This window comes from Oryctolagus cuniculus, chromosome 5 (assembly GCF_051225735.1).
Source record: "Oryctolagus cuniculus isolate XC-2025 breed Fujian yellow rabbit chromosome 5, ASM5122573v1, whole genome shotgun sequence".
NCBI lineage: Eukaryota > Metazoa > Chordata > Mammalia > Lagomorpha > Leporidae > Oryctolagus > Oryctolagus cuniculus.
Window position 1 is genome coordinate 46,592,242 of NC_142871.1, and position 13,535 is coordinate 46,605,776.

Sequence of the window (13,535 nt, forward strand, 5' to 3'; positions counted from 1 at the left end):
TTTCCACTGGGATCTCTCTCACAGAGATCTTTCATTTAGGTGTTTTGTTTTGTTTTGTTTTGTTTTTTTGCCAGAGTGTCTTGGCTTTCCATGCCTGAAATACTCTCATGGGCTTTTCAGCCAGATCGGAATGCCTTTAGGGCTAATTCTGAGGCCAGAGTGCTGCTTAGGACATCTGCCATTCTATGAGTCTGCTGAGTATCTCACATCCCATGTTGGATCACTCTCCCCTTTATTTATTCTATCGGTTAGTGTTAGCAGGTACTAGACTTGTTTATGTGCTCCCTTTGACTCTTAGTCCTTTCATTATGATCAATTGTGAACTGAAATTGATCACTTGGAATAGTGAGATGGCATTGGTACATGCCACCTTGATGGGATTAAATTGGAGTCCCCTGGTATGTTTCTAACTCTGGATTTCCACGTGCAGAAGCATGAAGCAAGACCCCTACCTTACACCTTACACAAAAATCCACTCAACATGGATTAAAGACCTAAATCTATGACCTGACACCATCAAGTTACTAGAGAACATTGGAGAAACCCTTCAAGATATTGGCACAGGCAAACAATTTCTGGAAAAGACCCGGGAGGCACAGGCAGTCGAAGCCAAAATCAACTATTGGGATTACATCAAATTGAGAAGTTTCTGTACTGCAAAAGAAACAGTCAGGAGAGTGAAGGGACAACCGACAGAATGGGAAAAAATATTTGCAAACTATGCAACAGATAAAGGGTTAATAACCAGAATCTACAAAGAGATCAAGAAACTCCACAACAACCAAACAAACAACCCAATTAAGAGATGGGCCAAGGACCTCAATAGACATTTTTCAAAAGAGGAAATCCAAATGGCCAACAGGCACATGAAAAAATGTTCAAGATCACTAGCAATCAGGGAAATGCAAATCAAAACCACAATGAGGTTTCACCTCACCCCGGTTAGAATGGCTCACATTCAGAAATCTACCAACAACAGATGCTGGTGAGGATGTGGGGAAAAAGGGACACTAACCCACTGTTGGTGGGAATGCAAACTGGCAAAGCCACTATGGAAGACACTTTGGAGATTCCTCAGAAACCTGAAGATAACCCTACCGTTCGACCCAGCCATCCCACTCCTTGGAATTTACCCAAAGGAATTTAAATTGGCAAACAAAAAAGCGGTCTGCACCCTAATGTTTATTGCAGCACAATTCACCATAGCCAAGACCTGGAACCAACCTAAATGCCCATCAACGGTAGACTGGATAAAGAAATTATGAGATATGTACTCTTTAGAATACTATACCGCAGTAAGAAACAATGAAATCCAGTCATTTGCAACAAAATGGAGGAATCTGGAACACATCATGCTGAGTGAAGTAAGCCAGTCCCAAAGGGACAAATACCATATGTTCGCCCTGATCGGTGACAACTGACTGAACACCAAAAAGGAAACCTGTTGAAGTGAAATGGACACTATGAGAAACGGTGACTTGATCAGCATAGCCCTGACTGTTAATGAACAACTTAATACATTATCCCTCTTGGTAGTTTTTTTGTCTGTTCTACTTAATATGACTGGTTTAATTCTGTAATTAATACACAGTTATTCTTAAGTGTTGAAATTTAACTGAAATGTGATCCCTGTTAAACGTAAGAGTGGGGATAAGAGAGGGAAGAGATGTATAATTTGGGACATGCTCAAGCTGACTTGCCCCAAATGGTAGAGTTAGAAACATTTAGTATGTTTTAACACTGTTTTCTTTCCATTGTTTCAGCAGCCACTAAAAAGGATGAAAAGAAGGAAGGTATGTTTTGTATAAAATCCCATTGTATCTGCTATGAGAACAGTTTATCAATATTCAGACTTAGGTTTTCACTGATTTCCTTCCCATATATCTTTGCATAACTGATCTACTAGGCACAAAATATTTCCATGAATGTGATTTTTGTACCTTAGCTCACACAAAAGACTGAGCTACTTTTTAAAAAGTAACTTTAATCTGGTCTTTCTTAAGAGTACATTTGAAAAGATAGCTCTTCGAAATCTTAGATCATTACTTCGTTGGAAATCTTATCAAATTTCAAAAATACAGAAAGTGTAGACTCCTTTTTTCTGTATTAAATCCATGTATCTATGACACAAACAACTGATATTCCTTTGCTTTCTTATGCTAAAATATGTTATAGTCCCTTCACTATGTACCAGCTCCTTTTTGCTGGATGCCATGATAAAGAAAGTGGAATATACTTTTCTTTCGTCTAGGAGAATTTGTACTGGATTGTATTAAACAGCAGAGAAGGTCTTATTTAAGTCTTTTGCAATAGGGGTCAAGATGATAGAAACTGAGCTGAACTCTGCTGAAACTAAAAGTCAGGAAATTTGTAAGCACTGGGGTAAGCTAGAAGAAAACTGGAAGATTGTCAGCTGAGGGCTGTAAATGGGATTAGTCCATCTATATTTCCTAATTGGCATTTATCAAAGCTCAGCTCCTACCTTCCCTCTGAGACTATGAGATAGGGGTGCTATATTCTTTGATGATGACATTTCAAAGGAATAGCTCCCAGGTCACTGTGAAAGACATTTCTTGGGTGCAGAAGTTTTATATCTCAAAGAGGCAGGAAACAAATTTTCAATTGCAAGCATTCTAAAGTTAAGCACTCTAAAAAAGAAGACTAGAGACCTATTGTCAGAAAGAAACTTACCTAAAGTTCAGTTAAGCTAAGGGGAATGTTAAGGCTGTCTTGGCCACTGTGATTGTTTGCACATATATTTCCTTTAATACACACTTGGACCATGCTTGCACATGATCACCACCACTGTTTATTAATGGAGGCATATATTCTTAATAAAATATAGAATATCATTGTAAGAAATAATTTCTAATTTGGAAAAAGCCTTTATAATTAGTGTTTATATATATGCTCTGAAAATAAGACCAGAAAACGCATGTGATTTTTACATTTTCTATCAATGAAATTTTACAGAATTATAGTAGTTTGAGTCACGCTCTGCTTTTGTTAAATAGGATGCTAAGAGTATAACTGAGGGGACTTCAAAAAGTTCATGGAAAGATGGATTGAAATTAACTTTACATTGTGAAATTCTTTGAAATCCATGCATTGTTTTCTCATAATAGGAATTTCCATGAATTTTTGGAACATTTCTTGTATGCATGTATTTATAAATGTTTTTCACCTAAATAAATTATTCTTTTAATATCAATTTCAAGAACTTTTTGAAGTACCGTCATACAAGGAAGTAACTTCTTACAAGGAAGGGAGAAAATATGTGAGTTAGTTCTTATTTGTAAAGAGAGGTCAATATCATAGTATTGTAATGAAGACAACTGGGACACACTAATGTATTACTTATCAAGAAATTACAATCAATGTTCATTTCTCACATACACACAAGTTTTTACAGTATGCCTTAGAAATTACATCATTTATGTTATTAGTACTTTGGTGAGAAGAAAGAGGCATTATAAGATTAAGAAGGTACTAAATACCTGATCGAGTTTTTTTGTCAGACATTATGCCCTTCAACATGCTCATTTTTTTTCTACTATCACTTCTTATGAATAAAGAACTGTTTTACCAACTGATGTAGGTAAAGGGATAATATGAATAGTTATTGGCATTCAAACTAAAGTACTAAAATTTTCTAGGATATATGAAAGAGCAGCCAAATAACAATCTCATAGTCTTAAGCTTTCTATATATTTCTCCTCTCAATCACATCTCAATTAATTTTTGAGAAATTGTCCATTATCAACATGAAATATTAGGAAGCAATCAGGTAGAGCTTTACCCATGAAGAGACAAGTGATCTCGTGTTCATGTCCATCTGTAAAACTCATAAAGCACTATTATTGTAGACACCAAGACTGAAATCCTGGTGTAAGCTTCATTTTACACCTTTTCTTTTGCCTCTGCTATTTAGTCTCCTAAATTTTCAGTTTGAACTCTCTTTTGTTTAATTATCACCAAAATATCTAGAAAAACTACTATTCATTCATGGCCTCCAGTCCTCTGGTTAAGATATACCATTGCCGTTTATGATCTCACATTATTCTTACTTCTTATGTAACCCAGGGCACTGAGCCAATGGATTCAAGCACTCCATTGGGTACCTGAGACCTTTGTAATGGCTAGGCAAAGTGAAATGTATTTTTGTAAAAATGACAAAGACATTATTTGCCTTCTTCATTCTTACTCTTACATAAGTGTTCATTGGAGTTTCGCAGAGACTAAATGATGTTACAGCTAAGTGATACTGCAACGAAGTGAATACCAAGGTAGAGCTGCAGATCCAACTGTCTTCTTAGTAAAGCAGACATTAATGAGATTTATAAAAGTGTACAAGAAAGGCACCAATCTCACCATTTTTTCATTTTTCTTAATAAGAGACAAAATTTGTTTACTAAAAAAGGAGGGAATTTATTGAGAAGATGTAACCATTTTTCTTTTTTTTAAATTTTATTTTTTATTTTTTTAAACTTTTATTTAATGAATATAAATTTCCAAAGTACGGCTTATGGATTACAATGGCTTCCCCCCCATACTGTCCCTCCCACCCACAACCCTCCCCTTTCCCACTCCCTCTCCCCTTCCATTCACATCAAGATTCATTTTCGATTATCTTAATATATAGAAGATCAGCTTAGTATACATTAAGTAAGGATTTCCACAGTTTGCTCCCACACAGAAACATAAAGTGAAAAATAATAGATGATTTTTTTTAAATGATGATGAAATCAGATCAGACCTATTGTCATGTTTAATCCCAGTGAGAGTCAAGTTGGGAGTTGATAATTTCTTTCTTTCTTTTTTTTTTTTTTTTTTTTTTTTTTTTACAGAGGATCAGTTTAGTATACATTAAGTAAAGATTTCAACAGTTTGCACCCCCATAGAAACACAAAGTGAAATATACTGTTTGAGTACTCGTTATAGCATTAAGTCTCAATGCACAGCACATTAAGGACAGAGATCCTACATGAGGAGTAAGTGCACAGTGACTCCTGTTGTTGACTTTACCAATTGACACTCCTGTCTATGGCATCAGTAATCTCCCTATGCTCCAGTCATGAGTTTCCAAGGCTATGGAAGCCCTCTGAGTTCTCCGATTCTTATCTTGTTTAGACAAGGTCATAGTCAAAGTGGAGGTTCTCTCCTCCCTTCAGAGAAAGGTACCTCCTTCTTTGAAGGCCTGTTCTTTCCACTGGGATCTCACTCACAGAGATCTTTTGCCAGAGTGTCTTGGCTTTCCATGCCTGAAATACTCTCATGGGCTTTTCAGCCAGATCAGAATGCCTTTAGGGCTGATTCTGAGGCCAGAGTGCTATTTAGGACATCTGCCATTCTATGAGTCTGCTGAGTATCTCACTTCCCATGTTGGATCACTCTCCCCTTTATTTATTCTATCGGTTAGTGTTAGCAGGTACTAGACTTGTTTATGTGCTCCCTTTGACTCTTAGTCCTTTCATTATGATCAATTGTGAACTGAAATTGATCACTTGGAATAGTGAGATGGCATTGGTACATGCCACCTTGATGCGATTAAATTGGAATCCCCTGGTATGTTTCTAACTCTACCATTTGGGGCAAGTCAGCTTGAGCATGTCCCAAATTATACATCTCTTCCCTCTCTTATTCCCACTCTTATGTTTAACAGGGATCACATTTCAGTTAATTTTCAACACTTAAGAATAACTGTGTGTTAATTACAGAATTAAACCAGTCATATTAAGTAGAACAGACAAAAAAACTACTAAGAGGGATAATGTATTAAGTTGTTCATTAACAGTCAGGGCTATGCTGATCAAGTCACCATTTCCCATAGTGTCCATTTCACTTCAACAGGTTTCCTTTTTCAATACATGTACATCTCACATTGGAGCACTTACATTTATAAAGCAAATATCACTGGACATCAAGAAAGAAATACATAGTAATGCAATAATAGTAGGGAACTCCAGTATTTGTCATACATAAAATATGTATTTTAACATGTAACAAGTTTATTAAATAATACACATTTTAAAGATTTCCTCAGCTTTAATTTTCAAATCATAAAGACATAGAAATAAAAGCTAGTTGGTATCCTTAATTATAGTTAAGAGTTTAAAGGAGTCCTGAGATGAAAATTACTGAGAATCTTTGACAATAAAATTATAGTCCTGGTTATATTATTTCTTGAGAATATTCAACTGCCTTCATTAAACTTTTCATGTCATTGACTACCTAAAATATTAAACAGCTGCACACTGACCACACTGTTTACTCTGCAGGGATTGACCTTCAATTAAATTTCCCATATTTCTGTTTCTGACTTGCCTTTTCTGACCTCCTGTCAAACATACATGAAGGCAAGGTCAGGACCAAGGCCTAAAACATTCCATGAGTTTAGATTCAACAAGTGTTTTGGAGATTGAGACAAATGTATTACCTTCATAGACAGCAAAAATAAGAGTAGCCAAAGGTGCTGGTTTTCTATATTTCTTGTCCCATCTGTCCTAAAGGATGATATCAGAACTAAAGTGGTCAGATAACAATACGAGACAAGTTTGGGACATCTTGTTATTAAGTCAATTCTAGATTATAGTGAAATGATTTTGTGGTCTGCAGCTCTATTCCAGAAAGCTCTAGCAAAGAGAATTTAGGATGTGATAAGAAATGATCTCTCTCTCTCTCTCTCTAACATTTATTTATTATTTGAAAGGCAGATTTACAGAGAGGCAGAGGCATAGGCAAAAGAGAGAGAGAGAGAGAGAGAGAGAGAGAGAGAGAGAGAATCTTCCATCTGCTGGTTCATTCCCCAGATGATCACAATGGCCAGAGCTGGGCTGATCTTAATCCTGGACACAGGAGTTTATTCTAGATCTCCTACATGGGTGCAGGGGCCCAAGCATATGGGCCATCTCTACTACTTTCCTAGGCCATCGCAGAGAGTTGGATGGGAAAGGGAGCAGCTGGGACTTGAACCAGCACCCACATGGGATGCCGGCACTGCAGGCAGAGGCTTTATCTGCTATGCCACAGTGCCAACCCCAAGAAACTGTCTCCTGACAGGCTCCCAGGAGATACAGAAGCATGTGGGATCTGTCCTCGTAGCTCCTCATGGACTCCCTAACCTCCCACATTCTTGTAGGACCACAAAGCATCCTTCCAAAATTCAAAGCTTTGTCGGTGTGTCCTGTACAGATTTTTGTAAGGTCACCAGGATATCATGGTGGAGCTGTTACCCTATTTTCCTATATACGCTCTTCCTTCTTGTATCATATACTTAATGTATTCAATTCTGTCCTTTATTTCATGGATTGTGCCAATTTGCCTTTGTTCTTGTTCTACCTGAATTTACTCTTTCCTCTACCTTCTAAAAGTATTAGACTATTTCAGGGTTTATTATAAATTCTCCTTCCTCTAAGAATTCTGCGGGACCCTCCCAATTATAAATACTATATCTCATATATAATTTCCCATCAGAGTTTACCTGTATATCTTTACTCTCATTTATTACTTGCCACCTTGTACTTCATGTTATTCATTTTGCTTTTTCCTAGTTGACTTAAAATCTTTCACTGAAGGAATTGTGTCCAATTCATTTTATGCCCTATACACATATGATTATTTTGTGCAATGCTGAATAAATATGTATTCTGTAATTGAATCAGAATATTTAGGACTCTAGACAAATATAATAGTCACAAGAAAAATGAATAGGCACCCATTTTCTCATATACTAAGTAAGGCATTATTATATTGTCATTTTTATAATTGAGCTATATTGCAGAGAGATTTTAGATTTTAGAAGTCAGAACCAACTGCTGAATGTTTCATGTTAGGTGTATATGATCCCTTACTGCTACCTGGTTGTGCTAACAGATCTAAGAAGATCTAATTCTTTCAAACTAGGAGCTAGAATTCTAGGAAATTCAGATTGTCTTTTGAAATATAGAACTCTACTAAGAATTAGCCAGATTAGATTTACTGTTTAGTAAAATTAGTGCAAGTAAAGTTGAATATATGTGAGCACTAGTATCAAGTGTTAGGATTTCAGAACTAGCACCTGAAGAGGGATCATTTGAAAAATAAAGCAAAAATACCTGAGGTTATAAATAATGCTGTTAATCAGATCAATTCCACAAAAGATATGGGTTACTTCATGGGTAGGACACTATGAAAAAGTTAACTTTCCTATTGGTATAAATTGGTATATCTTTTTCCTCTCACTACTCTTATGAAAATAATAGGTCATAGCTGATACCCTTGTAAAGATGAGTGAGTGGTGTATTGAAAAAATTGTGAACACATCGCTTCTGCTAAATCACAAGTGATGACAACTTCAGTGTTCTAGTAAAAGACTGATGCTCAGATTATTGGGCAGTTGGTCAACAGGGAAGTGTATTTGCCAAGCAATCCCTTATAATATTTTTAAGCTGTTTCAGCAAAAAGCACCAAGAGGGCACGAGTGATAGCATTGAGTACCAATAGCTCGTCACGGTTAGTACATGATCTCTCAATTACAAATACTATATTTTTTCAGTTGCTCATATGCTTTATTTATATTAATGTGGTGAGTTGTTGACTTCTAAACAAAAGATATAGCTTTATTATGATATTTTAAGAAAATTTTACTTTAGCTCCAAGGTCAACAAAATTATTGATTTTTTTTTTTTAAAAAGACATTTTATTTATTTGAAAAACAGTTTCAGAGAGAGAGAGGGAGGGAGAGAGGGAGATAAGAGAGAGAAAGAGAGAGAGAGAGAGAGAGATCTTCCATTCACTGGTTCACTCCCAAAATGACTACAATGGCCTAGGTTAGGCCAGTCTGAAGCCAGGAGCCAGAGCTTCTTCAAGGTCTCCCATGTGGTTGTAGGAGCCCAGGGACTTGGGCCATCTTCCGCTGCTCTTCACAGACGCAATAGCAGAGTGCTGGATCAGAAGTGGAACAACCAGGACTTCAACAGGTCCATATGGGATGCTGGTGTTGCAGGAGGTGGCTTAATTCATTACACCACAAGGCTGGTCCTTGATTTTTTTTTAAATTACTTATTTATTTTTATTTATTTGAAAGGTAGGGTGCCAGAGAAGGGGAACGACGGGGGGGGGGGGGAGTTAGCCTTTAATCTGCTGATTCACCCTCCAAATGCCACAGCAGACAGGAACTCCAACCTGGTGAAAAGCAGGGACTCAAATATTTGGGTCATCATCCACTACCTCCCCGATACTTTAGTAGAAAATTGAATGTTAAGGAATGAAGGCATTCTAAGTGATGACTTGACCCACAGCACCACCATTCCAGTCCCACTGAATTTTTTTAAAACTTATTTGATTAGATGATGGCTTGTTATATTTTCAATTTCTACTTCACGAAATGTTTTATTTTGTCTCAATAAGTAGTATTATTAACCTTACCCTGGACTTTGTATTAGCTTTTATTCTTTAATATCAGTACAACTGATATCTAATATATTGTTGATTCTTCTTATTAGGAAGAGGAAGGGGAAGTTAAAAATAATGGAGGTAACAGATATTCATAGTATATTGAGCTTCTACTCAGAGAATACAGGGCAATGATCTTGTTGTAATGTGTCATGTTTTATCCTCTGTTCTGCAATCCCCACCCTAACACACACAAAAACTTATCTCCAAGTTTATTCCTGAATGACCATGTGCCCTTCATGATAGTCTTGTGTTTTCTTTATTGATTGTGTTCTTGTTATCACAGGACTACTCAGTGAGGATACCACAACTGCTAGGGCAGGAAGAAATCCTATTTCATGACCTGGAGTCAAACTAACCGAAAATTTTCAATATGATGTCAGTAATCACCCGAGGCTCTTGTCATGAGCTGCCAAGGCTTTGGAAACCTTTTGAGTTCGCCAACTCCTATCTTATTTAGACAAACTCATAGTCAAAGTGGAAGTTCTCTCCTCCCTTCAGAGAAAGGTACCTCCGTCTTTGATGGCCCATTCTTTCCACTGGGATCTCACTCGCAGAGAACTTTCATTTAGGTCTTTTATTTTTTTTTTTTCCCAGAGTGTCTTGGATTTCCATGCCTGAAATACTCTCATGGGCTTTTTAGCCAGATCTGAATGTCTTAAGGGCTGATTCTTAGGCCAGAGTGCTGTTTAGGACATCTACCATATTATGAGTCTGCTGTGTATCCTGTTTCCCATGTTGGATCGTTCTCTCCTTTTAGTTCTATCAGTTAGTATTAGCAGACACTAGTCTTGTTTATATGATCTCTTAAAGCACAGGAAAGTATACAGTCAAACCAAAGAAAAGAAGAGAAAATTAGAATTTTAAAAAAATATTGTTGGGAATCTACAGGATACTATTAAAAAACCCAACATTCTGGTTCTAGGAGTTCCTGAAGACATGGATAGAGAGAAAGAATTAGAAGCCTTTTTAGTGAGATACTAGCAGACAACTTCCCGGATTTGGAGAAGGACAGAGACATCCAAGTACAGGAAGCTCATAGAACCCCTAATAAACATGACCAGAAGAGATCCTCACCATGACATGTTGTAATCAAACTCACCACAGTGAACATAAAGAAAATATTCTAAAATGTCCAAGAGAGAAATGCCAGATCACTCTCAGAGGATCTCCAATTAGACTCGCAGCAGACTTCTCCCCAGAATTCCTACAGGTTAGGAGGGGACCAGTTTAAAGACACAGACTGGCTGAATGGATTAAAAAAAAACCAATCTATTTGCTGCTTACAAGAAACACATCTTTCCAACAATGATGAATGCGGACTAAAAGTGAAAGGTTGAAAAAATATATTCCATGCCAATGGAAACCAAAAAAGATCTGGCATAGCTATGTTAATATCAGACAAAATAAACTTTAACACAAAAACCGTTAACAGAGACAAAGAGGGGCAATATATAATGATTAAAGGATCAATTCAACAGGAACATGTAACTATTATCAATGTGTATGCACCTAATTAAAGGGCATCGGTTTATTTAAAAGATATGTTAAGGGACTTAAAGGGAGACTTAGACTACAATACAATAGTATTGGCGGACTTCAATATTTCACTTCCAGCAATGGATAGATCAACTGGACAGAAGATCAGCAAGGAAATATTAGATATATAGCCCTAATGGATCTAACAGATATCTACAGAACTTTTAAACCTACACTTAAAGAATTTACATTCTTCTCAGCAGTACATGGAACCTACTCTAAGACTGAACACAAACTAGGCCATAAAGCAAGTCTCAGCAAATTCAAAAGAATTAGAATCATACCATGCAGCTTCTCAGACCACACTGGAATGAAGCTGGAAATTAGCAACTCAGGAATCCCTAGAGCATATGCAAACACATGGAGACTGAACAACATGCTCCTGAATGAACACTGGGTCATAGAAGAAATCAAAAGAGAAATCAAAAACTTTCTGGAAGTAAATGAGGATAATAACACAACATATCAAAATTATGGGATACAGCAAAAGCAGTATTAGGAGGAAAGTTCATAGCAATAGGTGCCTACATCAAGAAATTGGAGAAGCACCAAATAAGTGAGCTTTCAGTGCATCTCAAGGATCTAGAAAAACTGCAGCAAACCAGATCCAAAACTAGTAGGAGAAGAGAAATAATTAAAATCAGAGAAGAAATCAACAGGATTGAATCTGAAAAAGCATTACAAAAGATCAGCCAAATGAAGAGCTGTTTTTTTTTTTTGAAAAATAAACAAAATTGACACACCATTAGCCCAACTAACTAAAAAAAGAAAAGATGCAAATCAATAAAATCAGAGATGAAAAAGGAAATGTAACAACAGACACCACAGAAATAAAAAGAATCATCAGAAATTACTACAAGGACTTGTATACCAGCAAACTGGGAAATCTATCAGAAATGGATAGATTCCTGGACACATACAACCTACCTAAATTGAACCATGAAGACATAGAAAACCTAAACAGACCCATGACTGTTATAGAAATTGAATCAGTATTAAAGGCCCTTCCAACAACAACAAAAAAAGCCCAGGACTGGATGGATTCACTGCTGAATACCACCAGACATTTAAAGAGAACTAACTCCAATTCTTCTCCAACTATTCAGAAAAATAAAAAAAAAAAGGGAATCCTCCCAAATTCTTTCTATTAAGCCAGCATCTCCTTAATCCCTAAGCCTGAAAAAGATGCAGTATTGAAAGAAAATTATAGACCAATATCCCTGATGAACATAGATGCAAAAATCGTCAATAAAATTCTGGCCAATAGATTTCAACAACACATCAGAAAGATCATCCACCCAGACCAAGTGGGATTTATCCCTGGTATGCAGGGATGGTTCAGTGTTCGCAAATCAATCCATGTGATACACCACATTAACAAACTGCAGAAGAAAATCCATATGATTAAATGAATAGATACAGAGAAGCATTCGATAAAATAAAACCCATTTCTGATGAAATCTCTAGGCAAATTGGGTATAGAAGGAACATTCCTCATTACAATCAAAGCAATTTATGAAATACCCACGGCCAACATCCTACATAATAGGGAAAAGTTGGAAGCATTTCCACTGAGATCTGGTACTAGACAGGGATGCCACTCTTACCACTGCTATTCAATATAGTTCTGGAAGTGTTAGCCAGAGCCATCAGGCAAGAAAAAGAAATGAAAGGGATATGAATTGGGAAGGAAGAAGTCAAAGTATCCTTCTTCGCAGATGATATGATTCTTTATTTAGGGGATCCAAAGAACTCTATTAAGAGACTATTGGAACTCATAGAAGAGTTTGGAAATGTAGCAGAATGTAAAACCACTGCACAAAAAACAAAACAAAACAAACAAACAAAAAAAAAAACAGCCTTTGTATACACAGGCAATGCCACAGCTGAGAAAGAACTTCTAAGATCAATCCCATTCACAACAGCTACAAAAACAATCAAATATCTTGGAATAATCTTAACCAAGGCGTCAAAGATCTCTATGATGAGAATTACAAAACCTTAAAGAAAGAAATAGAAGAGGATACCAAAACATGGAAAAATCTTCTATGCTCATGGATTGGAAGAATCAATATTATCTTTTTTAAACTTTTATTTAATGAATATAAATTTCCAAAGTACAGCTTATGGATTACAATGGCTCCCCCCTACCCTCCCACTTCCCTCCCACCCACAACCCTCCCCTCTTCCACTTCCTCTCCCCTTTCATTAACATCAATTCATTTTCAATTCTCTTTATATAAGAAGATCAATTTAGTATATATTAAGTAAAGATTTCAACAGTTTGCACCCACACAGAAACACAAAATCAAAAATACTGTTTGAGTGCTAGTTATAGCATTAAATCACATTGAACAACACATTAAGGATAGAGATCCTACATGAGGAGTAAGTGCACAGTGACTCCTGTTGTTGACTTAACAAATTGATACTCTTGTTTATGGCATCAGTGATCACCCTAGGCTCTTGTCATGAGCTGCCAAGGCTATGGAAGCCCCCTGAGTTCACTGACTCTGAACTTATTTAGACAAGGTCATAGTCAAAGTGGAAGTTCTCTCCTCCCT

The 13,535-nt window shown here is 36.6% G+C and overlaps 1 protein-coding gene across 1 annotated transcript in view; it reads left to right on the forward strand.

The window, feature by feature from the left end:
- Positions 1-13,535, forward strand: part of TRDN (triadin) — a gene marked incomplete at its 5' end in the record, with an annotated part of 426,652 nt that overhangs the window by 249,940 nt on the left and 163,177 nt on the right. Inside the window, 1 exon segment of the mRNA NM_001082743.1 lies at positions 1,764-1,793. Coding sequence (NP_001076212.1) covers positions 1,764-1,793 — 30 coding nt within the window.